We start from the raw sequence: 22,301 nt of genomic DNA on the forward strand, positions 1-22,301 counted from the left end.
ATCGCTACTTTTGTGCTTGTGAAGTCTGCCTTACAGAAGGGACAGAGAAGAGGACAGAGGACCTAATAGATATTAGGTTCTCCTTATTATCTCCCCTATCCTCCTCCTAATTATTATTATTATTATTATTATTATTATTATTATTATTATTATTATTATTATTATTATTATTATTATTATTATTATTATTATTATTATTATTATTATTATTATTATTATTATTATTATTATTATTATTATTATTATTATTATTATTATTATTATTATTATTATTATTATTATTATTATTATTATTATTATTATTATTATTATTATTATTATTATTATTATTATTATTATTATTATTATTATTATTATTATTATTATTATTATTATTATTATTATTATTATTATTATTATTATTATTATTATTATTATTATTATTATTATTATTATTGTTGTTGTTATTGTTATTGTTATTATCCTCCTCCTTTGTAGCTAGCAGGCCTACCTACAGATTGTAGTTCTTATAGGCTAAACTACCCTTAGTAAAGAAGATATAGGCTAAAACACGTTAGAAACCTGTTAAAAGCATGTTGCAGAAAAACTAACTTAGGTGTTCTGTCTAGTTATAGTTAGGGTAGAGGTTAGCTCTACTAAGTATACCTACAGCAGCAGCTATACAGATAATATTAAGCTAGAAGATATTTAGTAGATGTACTAAAATAAGCTAGAAATATATTTAGAGGATGTTATACTTATACTACTGTCTAGCTAGAGAATTACTAGCTAGGGAGGGGGCTGTAGGCCTTAGGCCTAGGTAAGGGCTAGCTGCTGCTAGTATATCTAGGCCTTAATATTACAGTAGGTAGTTATAATAGCATTATACTAAACTATAATAAACTTAGAATATATTAAAAATATATTATAGTATTTAGACTTATACAGTACTTACTAGCGCTCTATAGTAGGTAGGTAGCTAGTACTGTATAAAGAGGGCGCTAGCTATATATAGCTATACTAGCCTAAGATATAAGTACGTAGTATACTATACCTACTAAGTTATTACTATATAAAGTTAAAATATATTAAAATATATTCTAGGTTTATTCTTACACTATAAAGGTTTCTGCCCTCTAGGTCTTCTTAGTAGAAGACCTCCCTAATATAGATAAACAGGCTACCTGTAGTATTAAAGGTAAGGGCTAGATAGCTATATAGTAGGTAGTAGAAAGTATAATAATCTATATAGTTTACCTATAATATATTTAAAATATGTTTCTAAGATGTTCTTTAAGACATATATTGCTATTAAGCTAGGTAGTAGCTTACTAGGCAGCTATACTAGTAGTATTAGTAGTAGTTATAGTTAACGTACTCCACAGGTAAGCAGATTAAACGGGTGAGCGGATCACTCTGCTAAGACCACACCAAACCTCCACCTTACCACGCAATGCCTCAACAACAACATCAATCTACGCCCTTAAGAGAAGCTGCAATACAGCTTGCGCTCTAGGCAATTAAACAAGACGTAACGCTTACCCTGTAACGCGCTACAGCTATATATAACACGCCTTATAGTACACTACACGCTTAATACACAGAACAACCTACATAAGCTAATTGTACGCCAGTTTAACAGATTATAGACTAGACTAAGGAGGACGTAATTACTAAGTATATCCTTAAGCTAGATGTATAAGGATTTGCCCCTTAGCTAGCTACTATAGCTAATATAGCTAATTCTTTGCGTGCTAAGCGTAATATAGGCTATATTAGCATAAACTAGCCTAACATGTTTGTTAAGCGCTGCCCTAACCTTAAAGTAAGGTTTAATTGTAAGTACAACTATAAGAGAGCCCTCTGTAAGGATCTAGAGATTATTAGGGGCTAGTTTAGGCTTATAGCAAATGTTAAAGCTAAGTATAGTATCTAGAACAATAATATATACAACTTTAATAAGACAGGCTTTATAATAGGCTAGATATTAACAGGAGCAGTTATTACAGGCTTAGAGCGTTAAGGACAGCTAAAGGCAGTGTAGTAGGGTAATTAAGAGTAGACAACAGTTATACAGGGCATTAATGGCACAGAGTAGGCTATTCTACCCTTTATTATCTTTAAAGGCTGTAACTACCTCTCTGCCTAGTATAAAGAGGACAATCTGCCCTATAACTAGGTTATTAGAGTCTCTAAGAACAGATAGACTACTAACAAGCTTAGTCTAGACTAGTTAAAGCACTTTAATGCCTATACAAAGACGCGCACCTAAGGAGTACACTAGCTGCTCCTTATTAACAGCTATAAGAGCCACAACTCCCTTAACTTCTAATAATACTATAAGGAAGCAAAGATTATTACACTGTGTATGCCTCTATACTTATCTTACCTCTTATAACCACTAGATATAGGTTATTTTGCCCCTCTAAAGAAGGTATATAGGTACTAAGCTAAGAATCTTATACGTAACTATATTACTTATATTACTAAAACTAAGTTCCTACTATACTTTATAGACGCCTATAAGGAGACATTTACTTCTAGTAATATCTAAGAAGGCTTCTAAGGCGCTAGAATAGTCCCCCTTAACCCAGAACAGGTTATAATAGGTCTTAATGTCCGCCTACGTACCCTACCGCTACCTACTATAGAAGATAAGCCCTAGCAGTCCTAAACCCTAAGCACTACCCTGCAATTAGGGTTGCAATCAACGCTAGTTTAGGAGAGGATTCAAAGGCATACAAGCAGCTTACTAACTTTAATAGTTAAGGCCTTTAAAAAGCTTACTAAAGGTGCAGCTATAGTAGCGCATAAGCTAGTGTTAGCTTAAAGGGAGATTACTAGGCTTTAAGCAGCAAATAAGGCTGCTATGCAACGTAAATCGCATAAAAGAAAGTAATTACAGCAGAAGAGAGTCCTAACAGCTAAGGAAGGCCTTTAATTAACTACTCTAACTAAGTTTAGGGCGCGTAGTAATAGTAAGAAGGTAAAGAAGCAAGTGCGTGCTAAAGGAGGGGAAGTAACCTAAAGACGCTATATAAAGTGCTACAATATTAGACATAACTTATATATATATAAAAAGGCTATAGAAGATGTTTCTAAATAATATTATATACTGCACTACTGTATATAAGGCTAAAGTGGGCTAATGCGAGCTATAATAGGGTAGAAATTTAGTGTGGTCTTGGCAGAGTGATCTGCTCACCTGTTTGATCCGCTTACCTGTGGAGTACGTTATAAAAATTTTTTATATTATTATTTTATATAAAATGTCTTAAGAATACATTGTAAATACGTCTTAGCGCCTAGCGCGCTAATATTGCTTTAGTCTTAGCGCCACTCTATGCGGCTTAGACTATGGTCCGCCCTCTAAATCTCATGGTCCGATGACCTAATGCCTCCATGCACGCCTTGGCCAGTGCGTAATTACGTCATCGGCCATAAAGAGTCGCAAGGAGATAAGACCGCAGACATGTTCGACTCTTTTGTACGCAGTTTGAGAGGAGGTGAAGGTTTAAATCACTGGAATTGCGACAACTATACACATCCCCGGGCAGCGACGCTGAGAATGACTCCTCGCAATGCTATTGTTGACCAACGTAAGACCAACGTAAGAATGTTGCGGCCAATGCAGTCTATGTTTCTACTGGCGCTCGCGGCTCGCGCTTCCCATACCCAACGCCATGCGTAGAACCAAATCTGAGGTATAGACACAAAGGAAGTGAACCAGGCCAATAGATGCGCTCGTGAAGTAGGTCGTAGATGGTGCGGTGCGTTGCTGCGTAGCTGGCGTGGATAGTTCGTCGAAGGCTGATTGTCAAAGGCTGGCTGTCCACATCGAAATCGTGGTGCATTCAACCGCCCTGCTCTTAGAAGGGGAAACCGCCTGGGAACCCTCCTTGCTGGCCTCTGTGGCCACCGCCTGGCATGCCACCACCCATACCACCGAATGGGTTGCCGCCGCCGCCACCCTGGAAGTGGAAGCCACCTCCACCGCCACCGCGCCCACCTCCCATGCCACCACCGAACATCTGCATGAGAATCTCGGGGTCAATGCCGCCACCCATGCCGCCTCCCATGCCGCCGCCGCCGCCGCCAAACATGTCAGAAGGGTCGATAAGATCAGCGCCGGAGTCGTATCGCTCGCGTTTCCTAGATGGCGTTAGCTGGCCAGGTCAAACAATCAAAAGGCTAAGAACTTACTGTTCGTCGCTGAGCGTCTCGTGCGCCTCCTGAATCTCCTTGAACCTCTCGGCGGCCTCCTCATCGCCAGGGTTCTTGTCGGGGTGGTGCACAATCGCGAGCTTGCGGTACGCCTTCTTGATCTGCTGTTCGGTTGCATCCTTTTCGATCCCAAGAATCTTGTAGTAGTCTTTCCTCTGGGCCTTCTTCTCTTCCAGCTCGGCGTTGCGAATGTCCTTTGCAATGCCAGGCTCAGACGGGTTCTCCTCCTGAATCGCCTTGTACTCGCGAACTGCCTCTTGCCAATTGCCAGACTCGCCCAAGGCCTTGGCCCTTGTCTTGCGTGCCTTGGTGTAGCCTGGGTCCAGCTCAAGAGCCTTCTCGCAGTCGGCGATGGCGGTAGTCCAGGCCTTCAGCCTCGAGTGGCAGAGAGCTCGGTTCTGCAGGATCTTTGAGTTTGTGAGCTTGTTCGAGGGGTCGACCTCAAGTGCCTTGGCGTAGGTGTCGATAGCCTCCTGGAACCGGCCGGCCTTGAAGGCGGCATTGCCCTCTTCCTTCATGCGCTCGAGCTTCTGCACCATGCGGAGGTTCTTGACTGCGTCCTTGAAGTCAGGGTCGCAACTCAGGGCCTGTCTGAAGTGCTGTATCGCCTTGTCGTTCTCGCCCTGTGCGTACAAGATGCGGCCGCGGAGCACAAGCGCATCTGGATCCTGGTTGTTGCTGCGCAGCATCGACATGGCGACGTTCTGAGCCTCACCCAGCGCGTTGACGTTACCCATGCGCAAGTGAGCCTCACCGCGCAGGAGCTTCCATTTCCGTGGGCGGTCGACACCAAGACCGAGGCCCTTCTCCGCCTCGTTGAGGGCGTAGATGACCATGGAGCCGCCGCCGCCTTGTCTTGCGGTCTCTTCAGCCATGCCCAGGTTCTTCTGCATCGTCAGTGCGGGCTGCATGTCCTTTGCTGTAGCATGGATGGAATTGTAGACCTGAAGCGCCTCGTCTGGCCGTCCCAAGCTGGTGTACACTCTGCCCAATCGCAGCTTGATCTTCATGTTGTCCGGGTCCATGTCGTCGGCAGTCTTGCAGTCCCCCAGAGCCTCGGCGAAGCGGTTGGCGGAGATGTAGGCGGCGGCGCGGTTGGAGTAGTAAGTGGCATTCTTGGGGTCGGCCTCGATTGCTGGAGCCGGTTAGCCAGGTACTTTGCTGGTCGAGGGTGAGTGCATACCCTTGGAGTACTCCTTGATCGCTGCGGGGTAGTCCTTGATCTTGAAGAACTTGTTGCCCGCGGCCTTGTACTCTTCGGCATCTATTGTGGGCAGCTCTGCAGGCGGGGTGGCAGCCTCGGGGGTGGCGGCATAGTTGCCGCTGTTGGGCGGCGGGCTCTTGGTGTAGCGGTGCGGTGGAGGCGCGGGGCGAGCCTCGTGGTTGCCGGTTGCGCCGTTGGCGTTGGTGCCGTTCGTCTTGGGAGAGCCAGCGGGGAGGTCGGCAGCGGGGCTCGAGGGCGCGGGCGAGGACGAGTCGCGGTCGACATCCATGGCGGACATGGCGGAGAAGGACAGGCGCTGGCGCTCTTCCGGGGGCAGGTTCAGCGGGTGTGAGTCGGCGTCGTACTTGGACGAGCGCTTCGACGAGTAGGTGGAGGAGCGCCGGCTGCTGCTCGTGCGTTCCCGCTCCTTGACGCGCGAGTGCGACTTTTTGTCGGGCGAGCTGGGAGGGGTGCCCTGGTGGCTGGGCGTCGACGAGGTGCGGTGGGCGAGCGTCGGCGTGGCGTCTTTGGACTTCTTGGACGGTGACCTGTTGAAGAGAGAAGGAAGAACCATGGGAGGCGATCTCGGGAAGCCTGGTGTAACTGAATTTTAGCCTCCGCTGCTGCAACTTTGGTTGAACGCCGACAAAATGTTCTGGGATTTTGGGCAAAGAATGTTGCTAGAACCTTCCACGGACACGACTGCCACAATATAACACAACCGCAGACTACAGGAGCCGCCGGCCGCCAGTGGCCATGGCTGGAGCGCAGAACCATCGCCGCCAAACACCAATCGCCAATCACAATAATCCTCCCATCTCGCTGCAGCGCCGTAGGTATGCTACGGCGTACAGCTGCAACTGCCTCAACGCTGGCTGCGTTTGAGCGTGCACCGCTGTGGCTTGCACCATAGCTTGTTGGCGTCCAGGGTCTTCCTTGTCTGACAGCTACCATATCGTGGTGGCCAAACCTCTTGCCGATTTCCTTCCACTACAAAGTCGTTTGCTCACAACAACAACAACAACAACAACAACAACGACGACGACAAGGCCGGCAAACAGCTGGCCTAAGCAGCCGCCGAGTAGAGTGGGTTCCCACGCCCTCCAGCCAATCCGTAAGTCGGTGAGGCTGGGATTGGCAGTCTCAGCGCGTTGCCAGCAGCAACAGGCATGGCAGGAAGCGAGATCTCCACTCCACAGGTTCACGTTTGCCATGTGCTGTTCACTCCTTACCAGCCTGCTGGCGTGCGCACCAATGCGAGTACCGGTACGCGTGTACTCGCTGGTGCAATCTCTTCGACCGAGCCTGCAACGTATGGCCCCTGGAAGGCTGGCTGCGGAGTCATGTCCAGTACAAGCAAAAATTCACTGCAGCTGTGTCCAAGCACTCGAGTGCTTTTGAGCTAGCTTCACATGCACCAGCGGTGCTCTCGAAATGCTGCACAGGGGCAGTTTCCTGTTGAAGTCATCGTGTGGGCAGACCTGTCACTTCAAGACAAGCGTAACCAAAGGCCCCATACCCGGCAGGCCGACTCCCAACATGCACCAAACCATATAGCCACCCTTGCCAGTACCAAGTCGTCTATCAACATGGGTTCGATGAGTAGTGTTCTCTAATCATAAGGAACCGTTCGCCTACCGGTGACCACCAGGGTATCCTCGCTTGCATGTCTCCGTCATTGAGCACGTGCCAGCCTCTCCGATCTCCGCATCAGCACAGCTCAAGCTCAGACGTACCTCCAGCATCTCACCATTCACACGATTGCACACTGAACAGCCTCACTAGCGCTGGAACGTAAAACCTGAGCACTGGACGAGGCGAACAAAATACCCTGCGGTCTGTATAGCCCCTGACCTACTATCCTTGCCATAAAAGTCCTCAAGCGCGCATCGGTACCAGCAGTCAGCAGTCAGCTACCGCGACTGTACCACACCTCATTGAACGCTTCTTCTTCCGTTCCAACTCACACCGTCTGGAAGTTTGCCTACTATCTGCATTTAGGTTTCGCCCATTTCTTGTGTCCTTGCATACAGCTCGCTCCACCTCATTTGTCCCCGCGGCCCGCCTCCCGTGACCAGGCCCACGGCGCGGCTATCCGGTAGGCAGCGGCCATTTTGCTGCGCTTTTCGAGTCTCCTCGAGACTGCGACTCCTCTACTCTTCCAAGTTCTACACAGCAGCGACTATGGGGCTCTCTTACAACGTCTACCTCAACTCATCGCGCATCTACGGTTGCAAGAACTGCAAGACGCACCTGTCGAACCACGATGACATCCTTAGCAGGGTCCGTATAGTATCAGCTACCAAGCTCTACTGGCAGCTGATCTTTTGCAGAACTTCCGCGGCCAGCATGGCAAAGCATACCTGTTCGACAGCGTCGTCAACATCTCCGAGTCTGAGCCCAACGAGCGCAACATGACGACCGGCCGCCACGTCGTACGCGATATTCACTGCCGCCAGTGTAAGGAGACCGTGGGCTGGAAGTATGACAAGGCTTATGAGGCCAGCGAGAAGTACAAGGAAGGGAAGTTCATCTTGGAAGCGGAGCTGCTCTGCACCGTCACATGAAGCGATGCCATCACGCCTCGACGCACGACCGCACCACTATCGCATTCATACGGAGTCTGGGTAACGAGTATAGGAGTTTTGGGATGGGAGTCTGATGTTATTGTATCTAGTGACGCCTTGGGCGCAAGGGTCACGCCGTGGAACGCATCTGCTTTGGTATGTGGCCATGGTGCCTTGGATCCCTCTCCATGATTGACATGATGCCTTTGACACTCTCCATGCTCGACACAGTGTGATTGACATGATGCCTTTGACACTCTCCATGCTTGACACAGTGTGATTGACATGATGCCTTTGACACTCTCCATGCTTGACACAGTGTGATTGACATGATGCCTTTGACACTCTCCATGCTCGACACAGTGTGATTTACATGGTACCTTTGATCCCTCTCCATGAATGACATAGTGCCAGCAGCACCCCTGCAGAATTATTTTCCTCGGCAATGCAAGCGCTTTACCAACGAGACAGTCTGACATGTCGTCTTCCGTATGCAGCCTATTTAACCAAACGCCTCCGGCCGGCTGCGGGGTAGGCGAACCTCGGCGGGGTTCAAGCCATCGTCACAAGAGCTTGCAACTCAACCTGGCCAGCGCCATCCGAACTCGGAACACAGGGCGTACTTGGTGAACTAGGACCCACTCCAGCTTGCCTTGACTTGATTTCACTTGACTTGACTTGACCTGACTTGACTTGACTTGCCTTGACTTGACTTGCCTTGACTTGCCTTGACTTGACTTGACTGCGTGTCTCTTGATTCTTCTCTTCCCACCGGCTGCACATTGACTGCTCCTCGCTATCCAAGACGTTTGCACCAGTTCGCGCCAATCCAAACATGTCGACCGATACCATGAAAGCAGTGGTTTTCCACGGACCGGGGAAGGTGACTGTCGAGGACCGACCCATTCCGAAGATCCAGGATCATGGTGATATTGTTGTCAAGGTCGACAAGGTAGATTTTGGGCTACCCTACCCGTATGGGTCACGCTGACATCTGGTAGACAGCGCTGTGTGGCAGGTAGGCCGTTCTAGAGTGCCTATCGTTTGACTGATTTACCTGACACAATACGCCATATAGTGAACTGCACGTCTTCCGAGGCCACCAGCCATCCGGAACCGGCTTCGTCATGGGTCACGAGTTTACTGGACATGTCCACGAGGTAGGCTCGGCGGTCAAGTCGATCAAAGTTGGCGACCGCGTGGTCTCGCCGTTCACGACATCATGCGGAGAATGCTTCTACTGCCAGCACGGATTCTCCTCGCGATGCACAAAGTCCCTGCTCCTGGGTTCAACTGCCCTGGACGGCGCCCAGGCGCAATTTGTCCGTGTGCCAACAGCAGATGGTTCGGTCATGAAGGCACCGTCTTCCATCAAGGACGAAGCACTGGTTCTTATGGCGGACATCTTCCCCACAGGCATGTTTGCCGCCAAGAACGGCTTCAAGCACTCCACGCCCGAGGAGATCAAGGAGAGCGTCGTGGTCCTCATCGGATGCGGCCCTGTAGCTCTCTGTGCCCTGTGCAACATCACCGACTACCAACCCAAGCACATTCTCGCAGTCGACTCGGTTCCGTCCCGTCTGGAGCTCGCAAAGTCCCTCGGCGCTGAGCCCTGGAACTTCCAGACGGACCGCGAGGGCCTGGACCAGCGCGTAAAGGAGCTTACGGACGGACGTGGCGCGGACATTGTCATCGAAGTGGTCGGCCTCTCGCCAGCGCTGAGGATGGGTTTTGAGCTACTGAGGCCCTGGGGCGTCCTCTCGAGCGTTGGTGTTCACAACGGAGAGATCCCGTGGACGGGCAGCGAAGCGTATGGCAAGAACTTGAGATTGCAAATGGGAAGGTGTCCCGTCAGGAGCATCTTCGCGGAAGCGCTTGAGAGTTTGGAGAGGCATCAAGACAAGCTCGGGTACGTTTCTATTAGCAGAAGTGGAGAGCGAAGTGCTGACGGTTGTAGGTTTATGGCGGATAAGATGATGCCGCTGAGCGAAGCTGTCCAAGGTTATGACATGTTCGACAAGATGAAGGTACAAAAGGTAGTCTTTGAGGCGCAGAAGTGATTGGAACCAAGGCGTTGGGTTGTTGGTGTTGTTGGTGTTGGTGTTGTTGGTGTTGGTGTTGTTGGTGTTGGTGTTGTTGGTGTTGGTGTTGTTGGTGTTGGTGTTGTTGGTGTTGGTGTTGTTGGTGTTGGTGTTGTTGGTGTTGGTGTTGTTGGTGTTGGTGTTGTTGGTGTTGGTGTTGTTGGTGTTGGTGTTGAAGGTGTTGGTGTTGAAGGTGTTGGTGTTGGTGTTGAAGGTGTTGGTGTTGAAGGTGTTGGTGTTGAAGGTGTTGGCGCTGTGGAAGCTGTGAAAGGGGCAGGCTCGAGGCATTTGTCAGATGCGGGGTGCAGTCATGAGTGAGCATAGGTTCAAGTAAGTCCCTCTGCAAGTCACCCTATCTGAGTCTCGTCGAATATCCTCGCCAGTCCTGAGCATGACTCGCATGCAGGCCACAAGCACACCAATCGGAGGTACAAGCGTCAGAGCATCCAATCGACCGAGCACAGCCCAGCCCTTTTTTGCCCTGGTGTCGCCGCGTGTGGAGACGTGTTGGCTGTTGAGCCGCCCGTTTGGCTGTGCACTGCCTGCGGGGTCGCTCTGAGGCGGACGGGGCGCGTTGGTAGCAAGTCGCAGATGGCAAATGGCAAGCGGCAAGCGGCAAGCGGCAAGCGGCAAGCATTCACCACCGCGATTGTAACGGCCACGCAAGGTGCAAGCTGGCTGGCATGACCGTAGACTTGCGCATGTACACAATGAAACGTACGAGTTCCACGTCCAGAGCTCTTGCCCGCAGCTGCATTCCTTCCTCCCCTGCGGCAAGACGCAGCTTCTCTCGCTAAGAGCTAACCTCTGAGGCGTGCCCCCAAATATTGCCTGGCCCAGCTGCATCGCCCTGTCACTCGACCGTTTGTTTGCCTCCGTTCGACGACACACCTCTCCTCTTCCTCTTCCTCTCCCACCACCTCGTCATCCCCCCCTCCTCCGCTCTCCATCTCCCCTCCGTCTCCCCTCCGTCTCCCTTAGCCGCCGGCCGACCCGCGCCGACCGCCTTCCCCCGCCACTTTCGTAATCGCCTGTGGGTAGCTCCGTTCCCACCACGGCTGCACGTCAACAATCACTAACACCTGACGCGACAGTACACACCGACGACCCTCAACACGCGCTCGACTCTCAGGCCCACTCCCATCCGCATCTCCCGCTCCCGTAGGTACCACGTTAATTGCACGTCGATGCCGCCCTACTGACAACGGCCGCAGCACTTCCTAGGCCATTCATACAACATGTCTGCCGAAGACTCCCAGAACTCCGCTGGCAACGCCAACGCGATCGCTGACCAGCTTGACCGCCTGAACGTCGACGGCGAGGCGGCTGATGTGACCCCACGCACCGAGCAGGAGTACGCCGAGTCGCAGCTCACTCTCCGCGCCATCGTCTCGTCCAAGGAAGCCGGTGTCATTATCGGCAAGGCGGGCAAGAACGTCGCTGATCTGCGCGACGAGACCGGCGTACGCGCCGGCGTCAGCAAGGTTGTGCAGGGCGTCCACGACCGCGTGCTCTCCGTCACCGGCAGTCTTTCTGGCATCTCCAAGGCGTATGGTCTGGTCGCCAAGGGTCTGCTCGACGGCGCACCTTCCATGGGCATGGGCGGTGTCATCCGTAGCGACGGCACGCACCGTAAGTACCACGGCGCGCCATGTTCTGCAGCAAGCGCCAAGCTGCGCGAAGATGAACCGCAAGCTGACTCTCTTAGCCATCCGCCTCCTCATCTCGCACAACCAGATGGGCACCATCATTGGCCGTCAAGGCCTGAAGATTAAGCAGATTCAGGACGCCTCTGGTGTTCGCATGGTCGCCCAAAAGGAGATGCTCCCTCAATCTACCGAGCGCATTGTCGAAGTCCAGGGCTCTCCATCAGGCATCGAGAAGGCTATCTGGGAGATTGGCAAGTGCCTTATCGATGACCACGAGCGCGGCTACGGCACTGTACTCTACAACCCCGCCGTGAGAGTTCAGCCCGGTGCTGGTCCCCTCACGACCAACAACGGTGGCGCCCCAACAGGCCTTAGCTCTGGACGCTCGTACAACCGCACTGGCCACGGCGCTGACTTCAGCGACTCTCCGCCTTCGACGTTCCAGCGTCGCTCTGGCTCCGATGCTGCAAACCGACCCCCGCCCCCGACCCACACCGAAGACGGCGAAGAGATGCAGACGCAGAACATCAGCATTCCTTCTGACATGGTCGGCTGCATCATCGGCCGTGGTGGCAGCAAGATCAGCGAGATCCGCAAGACGTCCGGCGCTCGCATCTCCATTGCCAAAGCACCTCACGACGATACTGGCGAGCGCATGTTCACAATCACTGGTAGTGCCAGTGCCAACGAGAAGGCATTGTACCTCCTTTACGAGAACCTCGAGGCCGAGAAGATGCGACGTAGCCAGGCTCAGGACTAGAGGTTTTGACCAAAATCGTACGCGCCTGTGCGGGATTGCGATTTTTCGAGGCTCTCTTCGATGAGGATCCTTGGGAAAACGTGCACCGAGCGAGAAGCATGGACCTGCCTGATCCCCTTCCTGTTATTTGCTCATGGATACCACGGATGCTCGGCTCGTTGTTTCCTTTTTCTTTCAGAACCGTTATTGTCGACAAGTGCCGGTTGAGCGCTTCACGATGTGATGACTTATGGCTTTGATATCCGGACAGCCCATCTGCCTGCAAGTCGAGGCAGATATGGCGTCCTGTTTTGTTTTGGATGGGTTTGGCGAAGAAGACAACAGGCAGCGGTAAATCGATGGACCAACCACAGCCCGCACCTTTTTCAGACGACATCCTCGGCGCCCATGGCCGCACTTCGTCAAGCCCGGTCACACTCTATCATCCGTCTCCCACACACCCTCCTTACCCACCGATAATCGCGAATACAATACCAAGAACATCTACCTCTCAGCTCTAATTACGCATCTGCAACCGTCATGGGTGCAGCAGATGGCTTTATTGGTTATATACCTAATGTAGAGTAGTAATGGAGTGAGATGAACCCAGGTTACTCTTTCAGTGATGTCACTTGATCTGTGGCCAGCTCTTGCGCGATAGCGACGTGTCTCGGCTTGATTCTATTTCTTCGATTCGTCTCGGGGTTGTTTCCTATGTATTACCCCTCATCACCCATTGGCGGCTGTGGCAAGCTCGCTTATGCAGTCGTGATTCGTAGCTGCGCCTCGAAAAGCGCCGGTGGATCCTAATAACGCCGAATCCATGCAAAACACCTGCCCAATGCAAAATCCAGACCCGGGCTGCAACAGAACCACTCGACCTGGCGACAGTCAAGTCACTCTTCGACTCAGGCTTCGACTCAGGCTTCGATTCAGGCTTCGCCTCTTACGATCCTGCCAACAGCGCTCTTGACAAGCACCCACATGGGCCCTGCGTTGACCTCTCTCTTCGCACTCCCCTTCCCTGACAGGTCGCCCCCTTCACCGCTCAAGCCGCACTTCCTCTTCCACTCTTCCTTCCAGCCCCGCTCCACACTCTGCTGCTTTTCCTTGAGCAGTTGGCCAGCACCCCTTTTCCCTTGCCTCCTGTACCCGCGCATAAACGCCGTCCACTCTTTCCTTTCCTTGACGAAGATGACCACGCCGTTGCCGGCGTCAATGGGCGCGCTGTCGGCTACGATGCGCGCTTCCCATGCGGAGCTGACGGGCTGAAATGTGAAGCTGTCGGTCTGCAGGACGTAGTATCTCTTCCTTTTCCCGTACTTGGACGCGGCTTGCGAAGAGGGCGTTATCCAGCGTGAAGCCGAGGACCAGATGCCGTCGGCCACGGCTTCGTGGAGCAACGCCGAAGGGATGTAATGCCGGCAGGTGAGGATCAGTTTGTTGCGGAGCAGCGTCATGTTGATGTCTGGGTGCGCTGGGGCGATGTTGGGGGAGTAGGCCAGAAGAGGTTTGCTGGCACGTGTGGACCGCGTCGAGGGTTTGGGCATTGGGTTGTTTTGCCCCCCGTGTCCTCGAAGGACGGTTGTAAATGTGTGAGGGGCAGACATGGTCTGTGTTTGGACGGAAGCCATGGTGTGTATGTGTGCTCTGGTCTGCGTGGAAGACTGTATTCACGGCGGCGTGCCCTGAAATGTTGGAAGCGATGTGTGTGTAGGATTGTCAAGTCTGGCGTCTGCAAAAGTAGACAAGCAAGGGAAGTGGGATGCCAGCACTCTTAAGACTGCCTTCAACCCAGTTTGAAATGGGTTAGCACTGCTTCGGAAATCAGTCGGGCGTGCATGTACCACTCGTCTAAACATGCACATGCTGCAAGTACCGCGTGAACTCTGACGGTCAGTCATGTGGCAAGCATAGAAGGACAAGCGAGAATCGCCGAACCTCACCGCACCGCACTCCAGACCTCAGATTGCATCTCACCGCACAAGATCGGTAGCCTCACTTCAGGAAGGACGGCACGAATCAGGGGAGAACACCAGCATCTCAGCAACACCCCATTTGGCCATGGAGCCGTGTGGTTATCCCCGGTGCCAAGCAGTATGACAGGACAGCAAAGAAAGCCAGAGAGCTGCAAAGGGAGGTTGGTGCGGATCACAAGGGAAAGAAGCTAGCATCACCGCCTTGTCAGCCTGATCCCGCGGGTACCCACTTGAGGAGGAAAAGCTGGGGGAAAAGCGAGACATGAAGACGAAAAAAAGACGGTCCAGGACGTGGACAAAGCCCCACTTGATCAAACATTCGAGGAGGTCCCGGCTTTGGTACGCTGTGAGACGCCCGGCGATTTCCCCCTTCCGTTTGCTTCTAGGAGTAGCGACCAGACAGGTGTGTGAGGTTTGACACGTCACGGGCAATCGATCGGGGGGGGGGGGGGGGGGGGTTCAAACAAAGTGCAGGGACATGGCTGCCACGCCCTCTGCGCAGCACAGCGAGCACAATGCGATACCGCCGCTGCTGTGCAGTCAGTCTTACTCTGTGCATCTGCTTCGTACATGCCGTCATTAGAGCGGTGACTAGAAGTTTCACGACGTAGACAAGCGCAAGGTACGCAGATGCGGCGCTGCGCCAAAGCACTGTAGCTGGATGGTGGGGTGACAGCCTTGCAAACATGGCGTGCATGGCTGACGCTTGGCAGCTGCTCGTTCCGACCAGCGCGTTCCGATGTTCCGAGATTTCAGATGGGTAATTTTAGGGTTACACGTGCATTAGCGTTCCCGGAGCTTGATGCCACCTTTGACATTGCTCGCTCGGACGTCACTATTCTATCGTGCAAAGGGCCACTTGTCTTTCCTTTCCTTTCCTCTCCTCTCCTCTTCACTTCTCATTGCTGAGATTGCGACACTGCGCACACGATAGCGCACCGCGTTCCTTTCCTCTGTGCACACGCTCGGCACTTTGCGCATTTGAGAAGCAATCATCGTTCTTTGCGCCCGTCGACTTGGAGAATACAATGGCGACACCGGCGAAGCGCACGGCTTCTGGGACCAAGCAACACGCTAATGGCTTCTCGCACCAGCTGGACGATGCCGTGCACTCCATCGAGAAGAAGATTGAGGAGCAGGCAGAACTCGCTGCGCGAAACCCAGCTGAGCAGAAAGAGGCGGGCATTGTGCAGTTGATTGTTTGTGTCGGAGGAATCTACGCCAGTTTGTGAGTGGAGCTGCATCTTGCTAGAGCTACGCACTATACGGACAAGTGCTGACAAGGCAACAGCTTGAGCTGGGCATACCTCCAAGAACGGCTTACTACCACAACCCACGGTCCCTCGAATGCGCGCTTCACATATCCAGTCTTCCTCAACACCATCCAGTCTGGCTTCGCTGCCATCACAGGCTTGGTCTACCTCTTTCTGTCTGCGCCACGCAGCAAGACGACAGGCGCGCGCCGAGTACCACCCATCTTCCCTTCCAAACAGATACTGTTCCCACTACTCTTGATCGCCATCACCTCGTCGCTCGCATCGCCATTCGGATACGCTAGTCTCAAGCACCTCGACTATGTCACCTTCACCCTCGCCAAGAGCTGCAAGCTTCTTCCAGTAATGGCTCTGCACATCACACTCTTCCAGAAACGGTACCCGCTGTACAAGTACGCGGTCATTGTGTGTGTCACCCTCGGCGTAGCCATGTTCACGCTGTACAACCCGTCCACGGCCAAGAAAGCAGCAAAAAAGGGTGTCAGCGCCGATGCCTCCAAGACACTCGGTCTCTTCCTCTTGGGCGTTAACCTCCTCTTCGACGGCCTGACGAACACCGTGCAAGACAACATCTTCACAAAGTTCAAGGGATTCAGCGGACCTCAGATGATGTGTGCCCAGAACATCATGTCCACTGCACTGACAGTCAGCTACCTCTTGATCTCGCCCTACATCGCCGGCACACCCCTTGGCTCCTACATCGGCCTCTCGCCCACAGGCAACGGCGAGCTTAGCGACGCGCTGGCATTTGTAACCACGTACCCGTCCGTCGGCTGGGACGTGCTCGGGTTCGCAGCATGTGGCGCAGTGGGCCAGGTCTTCATCTTCAACACGCTCGCCCATTTCAGCTCGCTTCTCCTCGTAACGGTGACAGTTACACGGAAGATGCTGACCATGCTGACGAGCGTGTTCCTGTTCGGACACGCGGTCACGGGCATGCAGTGGGTGGGCGTTGGGCTGGTGTTTGGTGGAATCGGCGCCGAGGCTGGATACGGACAGCTTGAGAAGAAGAGGAAGGCCGAGGCGAAGCGATTAGCCGCTGCAAAGCAGCAGTAAGAATGTGCTGTGTCGACGTGGTTTCCAGACGTGTAGAAACTTGCATAGAAGGGGGCATAGAGAAGTATGGAGATGGGTGGCGAGATCTGAACAGCCATCTATCAACATGTACATGATCTCGCTCGAACCTTCCACTGCGATCCACACTCCCCAACACCACCCTACTGCATGTACTCCCCTACCCACCGAACACGCTCGTATTGCTACGGTCCGAACATTCAGTCCACCCGCCTCACCACCGCAACGAAACAACCCACAATCTCTCCGCCACCACGCCCAATGAATCTACCTCCCCTTCCGCAGCAACGAACTGTCCACACTCCGCAACGACCGCGGGAACGCACTGCATGCGCTGTTCCGCAACCTGGACTTCCCACTAGCTGGAGCTTTCCGTAGATGTGCAAGGCTAACATTTATCTCGCTGTTCTCTAGTCTTCATCTCTGCTTCCGTATCCATTAGTGTTTTGCGATGATTGCTGAGGAACTGCAATTACCACGTTGTCTTGGGTGCGCGGAGAGAGGTGCGCGGGACCGTGTCGGTCCGAGTGCGAAGGGTCTGGGCGCTTGAGCGGAAGGTGAGTTTGGCGGTTATGTAAGAGTTGCGTCAGCCAACCAATCACTCTCGAGCCTTCATATACTGGAACAGGGCAGCTGGGCGGGTGAAGGGAATCAAGCTAACATCAAACACGGAAGGAAGAGGGTTCTTTTTTTTTTTTTTTTTTTTTTTTGGAAATGCCAATCAAAGGCAGATTTCATTTGAAAGTATATACAGCGAACCAAAAGAGATATACCGAAGATAATCGACTCAAGCCATCAAGGCGGCTTTGCTTCAAAATCCAGCTCAGGGAAGCTTCGGAGGCATAGGAGCGATATGCTTAGCAAGCAGCGCCGGAGCCGCTGGGGATGCCAGAGCACTTGGAGCTCTTGACACCACCAGTGATACTGTTGCCAGACCACTTCCAGTTGGAGCAAGAGCCCTTACCGCAGAGGATGTAGGTCTCAGCACCCTTGCCGGACATGGTGCCAGTGACGCCGGAAACCTGGAGGCCGGTGATAGGGACACCGGTGGTAGGCGAGCCGGTGGGGGAGCCGTTCTCGTAGTCCTGCTCGATGACGATACCGTACTTGGCGATGTTGGAGAGGGTGATGTCCTTGTAGGTGATGTTGGAGACTGAGCCAGTAGCGCCAGAAACGGTCTTGATGCGGACACCGTTATCGGAGTTGCTGATCTTGGAGTTCTCAATGACAACGTTCTTGACGGTGTTGTCCGAGCGACCACCTACGGAGCCGATGGACAGACCGTGGCCGCCGGAGCAGGTACCACCGACGAAGTGGATGTTGGTGCCAGAGTTGATGGCAAGGCAGTCATCCTGGTTTTTGATGTTGGCGTTGGAGATGGTGATGCCAGTGGAGCTGCCGACGTCGAAAGCGTCAGTGTTGTGGCCACCGTTGGTCTTGTCACCAGCGGTGTTGTCGATGGTGATGTGGTCAAGGACGAGGTCAGTAGCACCGTTGACGGAGAAGCCCTGGACGGGGGTGTTCTTGACGTTCAAGTTGGAGATGGTGGACTGCTGCATGGAGTGGGCGTAGAAGAACTTGGGCTTCTTCTTGCCACCGTTGCTGCCCTTGCCATCCCACCACTTGTCGCCGTTGCCGTCGATAACGTGGCCAGCAGCGCCCTTGACGGTGATCTTGGTACCGGAGACAGAGATAAGAGGACCCTCCCACTCCTTGAAGCCGAAGCTGGTGGTACCCTGGAAGGTGACGGTAGTTCCGGTCTTGAGCTTGGTAAGGTCAAGAGTGGTACCGGCGGGAACAGCGATGTTGTTCAGGACGATAGCAGTGCAAGAAGCCTTGCCCTTGATGGCTGAGGCAGCGTCCGAGAATGTGCAGCTGGCACGAGCATCCAGGCCCGTAGGAATAGCAGACACAAGTGCGCCGGCGCCGAGGAGGAGAGAAGCTTTGATGGCAAACATTCTGTCAATGGTAAATGGAATGAGTGACTGAAGAAGTGACTGAAGAAGTGAATGAAGAAGTGAATGGAGTAGTGAGGAGATGCGAATGCAATGAATGACTGGTTGGATGATTATGACGATGCTTGACCCAGAGGTACTTATAGCGGCACCAGACTCATGTATCAATATATCTGGGGAGCGTCGAGAATCACGGCACCGAAAGTGGATAATACCGAAGAAGCTTGTCGCTCTTGGCCAAGCTTGTTCTCGCTGTAGATTAAAGGTCCTTGTGGAAATTAGCGCAGGCGAGTGGCGCCGGCATCGACATTTTCGACATGTTAGACTGTAGGAGTTAGATATTTGCGGTCGGAGAAATAATATGCGGACCTCAGCCTTGCAGAAACATACACCACGGAAAAAAGCAATTGTAACTCTAATGCTGCGTACGATTCTCATTGTGATGCAAACTTGCGCCACGCAGCCACACCAGCAAGAATGTTTGGCACACAAGACAAGCTTTTTCCACGGAAAATCATGGGCCGTCAGTCCTCAAACAAGCAACGTGACCCGTGTCGGGCCCACTCGCATGAATAATGGTGAAACAAAACGTAGCCGTCCTGTGGGTCCAGGCTTGCGGCACGTAGTGGCTCCCAAACACCTCGTGACGACGCTTGACGAGCAGAAGAAGGCATGACCCGGAGATAGGGAAATACTCCGATTGATGGAATGTTTTCGCATTGACGTAGTCGTATCAATGGCGACACATGTCAGGGAGGTGGTACCGGTACCGAGAGCGGGACATGACGAGCAGATTTGCTATATTCAAAACGGGAAGGCGGACACCTGTTAGCCACATCGTGACGCACTACCTAATTCACACCACACATCGGTTTTTGCAAGCAGACACTATCTATTGCGGGTGGGTTCCATATCTTGCACTCCCACGTATCCCGCCTCGGCACATGATCCGTACCGGTAGCCCATGTCCGAACAGATTGTGGTGTGCAGTCTGGAGCAGCGGGCGCATGTATCCGCACTGACGGGCGAGTTCACCGCTACAATTAGGACTCTATATTTCTAGATCATTCGTAATCCTTTCGCTCACCTGACTCGAGCTGCTACAAATTTCGGCCTGTTGGCCTCTGAATCGAAGCCCCTTTCAGAACGTTACCGATACACAGACCTCTCAGTCACTCAGTAGCAGTCTGGCTTTGCACCTTACCCCCTTTCTCGCTGAGTTGAGTTCGTCTCCATCTACTTTCTGTGCTCTGCTTCAAAAGAGAGAGAAGCATCGCTTCCAGGACATCTACAGATATCCATCGGCTCTCATGGCCCCAGGCGATCAGGAACTTCTATGGTACTGTCAAATGCATTGCTTGGTGTCGATTATCGAGTGAGAACTGACCATGGAAAACTTAGGAACACCGTTAATGAAGCCAATGTCAACGATGGCCATGTACTTCAATTCTGAGCTGCTCCGATCTTACGCATCCCAGCAGCGTAAACCTGCTTCATGAGTGTTGTGTCAAGACACCTATACCGATTCAGCTTACGAAACAAAGACCATATTTGCTACTCCTCACAAACTTTCGGGCTACTTGTGCCTTCGATCGGTCGGATATTGCAGCACTACATCTGTATCAATGGACAGATGGACTCTTGACGAGTCTGGCAACATACCATTTATAAACGGGGTCGTGCTTCGAAGATGCCAGATATCGGAGCATCATGTTGAAAAACCCTGGACACTGTGTGGAGTGCTGCCGCGGTTCCTCCTGCCAGACTTGATGACGACGTCTTGACACGTCGTTCTTCAGGAAGAGTGCCTGCAGCGTCTGAGCAGGCACATCGAGCAACAACGTTATCTAGATGCCCTTTTGAACGAGGCTCGGTGCAGACGCCATCCCCAGATTATCATCTGCGGTGCTCCAGGCATGGAAGTCAAAGCTAATAATACATCGTACGACATCCATGTGCTGACTGTGTTATACTATCACTCTGATAAGTGGGGTAGTGGCACTTGGCTTACCTAACCTGTGTTGCCTGAACACTAGAACGACCACCAGTTATCAAGGAGTGGCGGCATCCCTTAGAAAGAGACTGTAACGCTCTATAGGAATGTCGGCCTGCAACTGTTCGTCTCATACTCCTGCATGACTCTCTAGAACCACGAACGTCCCTGGCGTTACCCTTTTGGTGGAAACCGGTGGCATGAACTGCTGGGCTTTCTTGTGATATGCCACTTGACGTCCATTTGGTATTGAAATGTGGCACAGTTGCTCAAAGCCAATGATGAGTCAACAGATGTTCCCTCACTAGGATTATCTTAATCGACCCCTATGGTCCGTAGCATCATAACCGATGTATGCGCGAGCAAAAGACAAAGAGCGATGAAGATTGCAGCGAAGCAATCTATCAAAGCATTGTAATGTGAGGGTTGCTAAGAAGAACGTTCATGATGTACCCCGCGCTAAGTGCGGCTGCCAATCCAACTGCCGGACCCACTCTCCAAAGCAGCAGACTCAGCATGTATGGCATCACCGCGGGAGCTACCCACCACTTCACAACACTTCCGAGGAAGCATTTACCTAACTGGAGGATCTGTACAAGGACGCTTGCATCAATGGCTTATATGAGGCCTCGCCAATTTGCGCCGTTGAATCCGGAGAAGAAGAAGGCAGGGGACAAGCGACCTATCCTGAAAGGCATCGTTTTCGATGTCGACGGGACACTGTGTGAGTACCGGATGTTTGGTGCTCGATCTGGCATCCATCTGAGACGTGACTGACACATCTAAGGTCTTCCTCAAAACTACATGTTCGCGGACATGCGGTACGTGGTATACTCACACCTAGGCGCAAGCTCCAACTGACGATTTGCAGGTCTGCTCTCGGCATTGAAAAAGGCACAGATATCCTAGACCATATCTACTCTCTGCCCGATGGCAAGCAGGAACAAGCCCAAGAAAAGGTCCGAGACATCGAGCGCACCGCAATGAAGAAGCAGAAGCCACAAGCCGGTCTTGTTGAATTGATGGAGTACCTAGACTCACGAGGCCTGAAGAAAGGCATCTGTACACGCAATTTCGACGCGCCAGTCGAACACCTCCTAACTACGTTCCTGCCCTCGTCGGAGTTTAGCCCTGTCGTCACGCGCGAATTTCGTCCCCCTAAACCAGACCCTGCTGGCATCCTGCATATTGCCAAACAGTGGATGCACGAAGACGGTGGTGACAGTCTGATCATGGTCGGCGACTCCATCGATGATATGACGGCCGGCTTCCGTGCAGGAGCCGCCACCGTGCTACTTGTCAATGATGTCAACAGGCATCTTGCTGAGCACCGACACACGGATCTGGTGGTAAACCAGCTCGACGACCTGATCGAGATCCTGGAGAATGGCTTTGAAGGCAGAGTTGAGGCTGACCAAGGGGATGTTGACGCAAAGGGTCTAGTGGAGGAAGCTACCAAGAAGAGCTGAGCTTAAAGCCCACCGGCGCAAAGTGATCCTGTATGCAGTTGGCATGCAAGGGGTGCAATGGCATCGGCATCGTCGCCAAAGCAACACGAGGCCACAATTACCCTGCATATTCGC

At 52.1% G+C, this 22,301-nt stretch overlaps 8 protein-coding genes across 8 annotated transcripts, besides 19 other annotated features; 5 read left to right on the forward strand and 3 right to left on the reverse strand.

The window, feature by feature from the left end:
- Positions 1-35: part of a dispersed repeat that runs on past the window's edge.
- Positions 1-46: part of a mobile genetic element that runs on past the window's edge.
- Positions 1-46: part of a long terminal repeat that runs on past the window's edge.
- Positions 35-107: a dispersed repeat.
- Positions 47-50: a direct repeat.
- A 2-nt stretch (positions 108-109) lies between the features above and the next one.
- Positions 110-462: a tandem repeat.
- An 837-nt stretch (positions 463-1,299) lies between these two features.
- Positions 1,300-1,349: a tandem repeat.
- Positions 1,322-1,349: a dispersed repeat.
- Positions 1,350-3,216: a mobile genetic element.
- Positions 3,217-3,326: 110 nt separating this feature from the next.
- Positions 3,327-3,379: a dispersed repeat.
- A 469-nt stretch (positions 3,380-3,848) lies between these two features.
- On the reverse strand, positions 3,849-5,981 carry EKO05_0003397 (uncharacterized protein; the record flags this gene model as incomplete). The annotated part of the gene is made up of 3 exons (XM_038938356.1): positions 3,849-4,131; positions 4,183-5,338; positions 5,387-5,981. 3 exons carry the CDS (start codon positions 5,979-5,981, stop codon positions 3,849-3,851), a joined length of 2,034 nt encoding a protein of 677 aa, XP_038800870.1.
- Positions 4,035-4,076: a tandem repeat.
- Positions 5,982-6,415: 434 nt separating the features above from the next.
- Positions 6,416-6,444: a tandem repeat.
- A 1,147-nt stretch (positions 6,445-7,591) lies between these two features.
- EKO05_0003398 (protein yippee-like moh1) lies at positions 7,592-7,974 on the forward strand (the record flags this gene model as incomplete). The annotated part of the gene is made up of 2 exons (XM_038938467.1): positions 7,592-7,690; positions 7,741-7,974. 2 exons carry the CDS (start codon positions 7,592-7,594, stop codon positions 7,972-7,974), a joined length of 333 nt encoding a protein of 110 aa, XP_038800869.1.
- A 647-nt stretch (positions 7,975-8,621) lies between these two features.
- Positions 8,622-8,718: a tandem repeat.
- Positions 8,719-8,824: 106 nt separating this feature from the next.
- On the forward strand, positions 8,825-10,034 carry EKO05_0003399 (uncharacterized protein; the record flags this gene model as incomplete). The annotated part of the gene is made up of 4 exons (XM_038938419.2): positions 8,825-8,926; positions 8,976-8,992; positions 9,053-9,883; positions 9,932-10,034. The coding sequence occupies 4 exons, from the start codon at positions 8,825-8,827 to the stop codon at positions 10,032-10,034; spliced, it is 1,053 nt and encodes a 350-aa protein (XP_038800868.2).
- A 621-nt stretch (positions 10,035-10,655) lies between these two features.
- Positions 10,656-10,690: a tandem repeat.
- Positions 10,691-10,945: 255 nt separating this feature from the next.
- Positions 10,946-11,033: a tandem repeat.
- Positions 11,034-11,293: 260 nt separating this feature from the next.
- Positions 11,294-12,464, forward strand: EKO05_0003400 (RNA binding protein, heterogenous nuclear RNP-K like protein; the record flags this gene model as incomplete). The annotated part of the gene is made up of 2 exons (XM_059636153.1): positions 11,294-11,687; positions 11,764-12,464. The coding sequence occupies 2 exons, from the start codon at positions 11,294-11,296 to the stop codon at positions 12,462-12,464; spliced, it is 1,095 nt and encodes a 364-aa protein (XP_059492136.1).
- A 911-nt stretch (positions 12,465-13,375) lies between these two features.
- Positions 13,376-14,077, reverse strand: EKO05_0003401 (uncharacterized protein; the record flags this gene model as incomplete). The annotated part of the gene is made up of 1 exon (XM_038945376.1): positions 13,376-14,077. The coding sequence occupies one exon, from the start codon at positions 14,075-14,077 to the stop codon at positions 13,376-13,378; it is 702 nt and encodes a 233-aa protein (XP_038800867.1).
- Positions 14,078-14,860: 783 nt separating this feature from the next.
- Positions 14,861-14,880: a tandem repeat.
- Positions 14,881-15,285: 405 nt separating this feature from the next.
- Positions 15,286-15,320: a tandem repeat.
- A 130-nt stretch (positions 15,321-15,450) lies between these two features.
- EKO05_0003402 (UDP-galactose transporter) lies at positions 15,451-16,752 on the forward strand (the record flags this gene model as incomplete). Its single annotated transcript, XM_038938422.1, has 2 exons — positions 15,451-15,650; positions 15,714-16,752. The coding sequence occupies 2 exons, from the start codon at positions 15,451-15,453 to the stop codon at positions 16,750-16,752; spliced, it is 1,239 nt and encodes a 412-aa protein (XP_038800866.1).
- Positions 16,753-17,453: 701 nt separating this feature from the next.
- Positions 17,454-17,480: a tandem repeat.
- Positions 17,481-17,627: 147 nt separating this feature from the next.
- EKO05_0003403 (uncharacterized protein) lies at positions 17,628-18,728 on the reverse strand (the record flags this gene model as incomplete). Its single annotated transcript, XM_038945375.1, has 1 exon — positions 17,628-18,728. The coding sequence occupies one exon, from the start codon at positions 18,726-18,728 to the stop codon at positions 17,628-17,630; it is 1,101 nt and encodes a 366-aa protein (XP_038800865.1).
- Positions 18,729-18,741: 13 nt separating this feature from the next.
- Positions 18,742-18,838: a tandem repeat.
- Positions 18,839-21,330: 2,492 nt separating this feature from the next.
- EKO05_0003404 (uncharacterized protein) lies at positions 21,331-22,187 on the forward strand (the record flags this gene model as incomplete). The annotated part of the gene is made up of 3 exons (XM_038938421.1): positions 21,331-21,442; positions 21,506-21,539; positions 21,590-22,187. 3 exons carry the CDS (start codon positions 21,331-21,333, stop codon positions 22,185-22,187), a joined length of 744 nt encoding a protein of 247 aa, XP_038800864.1.
- Positions 22,188-22,301: the final 114 nt, after the last annotated feature.

Source organism: Ascochyta rabiei, chromosome 5 (assembly GCF_004011695.2).
Source record: "Ascochyta rabiei chromosome 5, complete sequence".
Classification (NCBI taxonomy): domain Eukaryota; kingdom Fungi; phylum Ascomycota; class Dothideomycetes; order Pleosporales; family Didymellaceae; genus Ascochyta; species Ascochyta rabiei.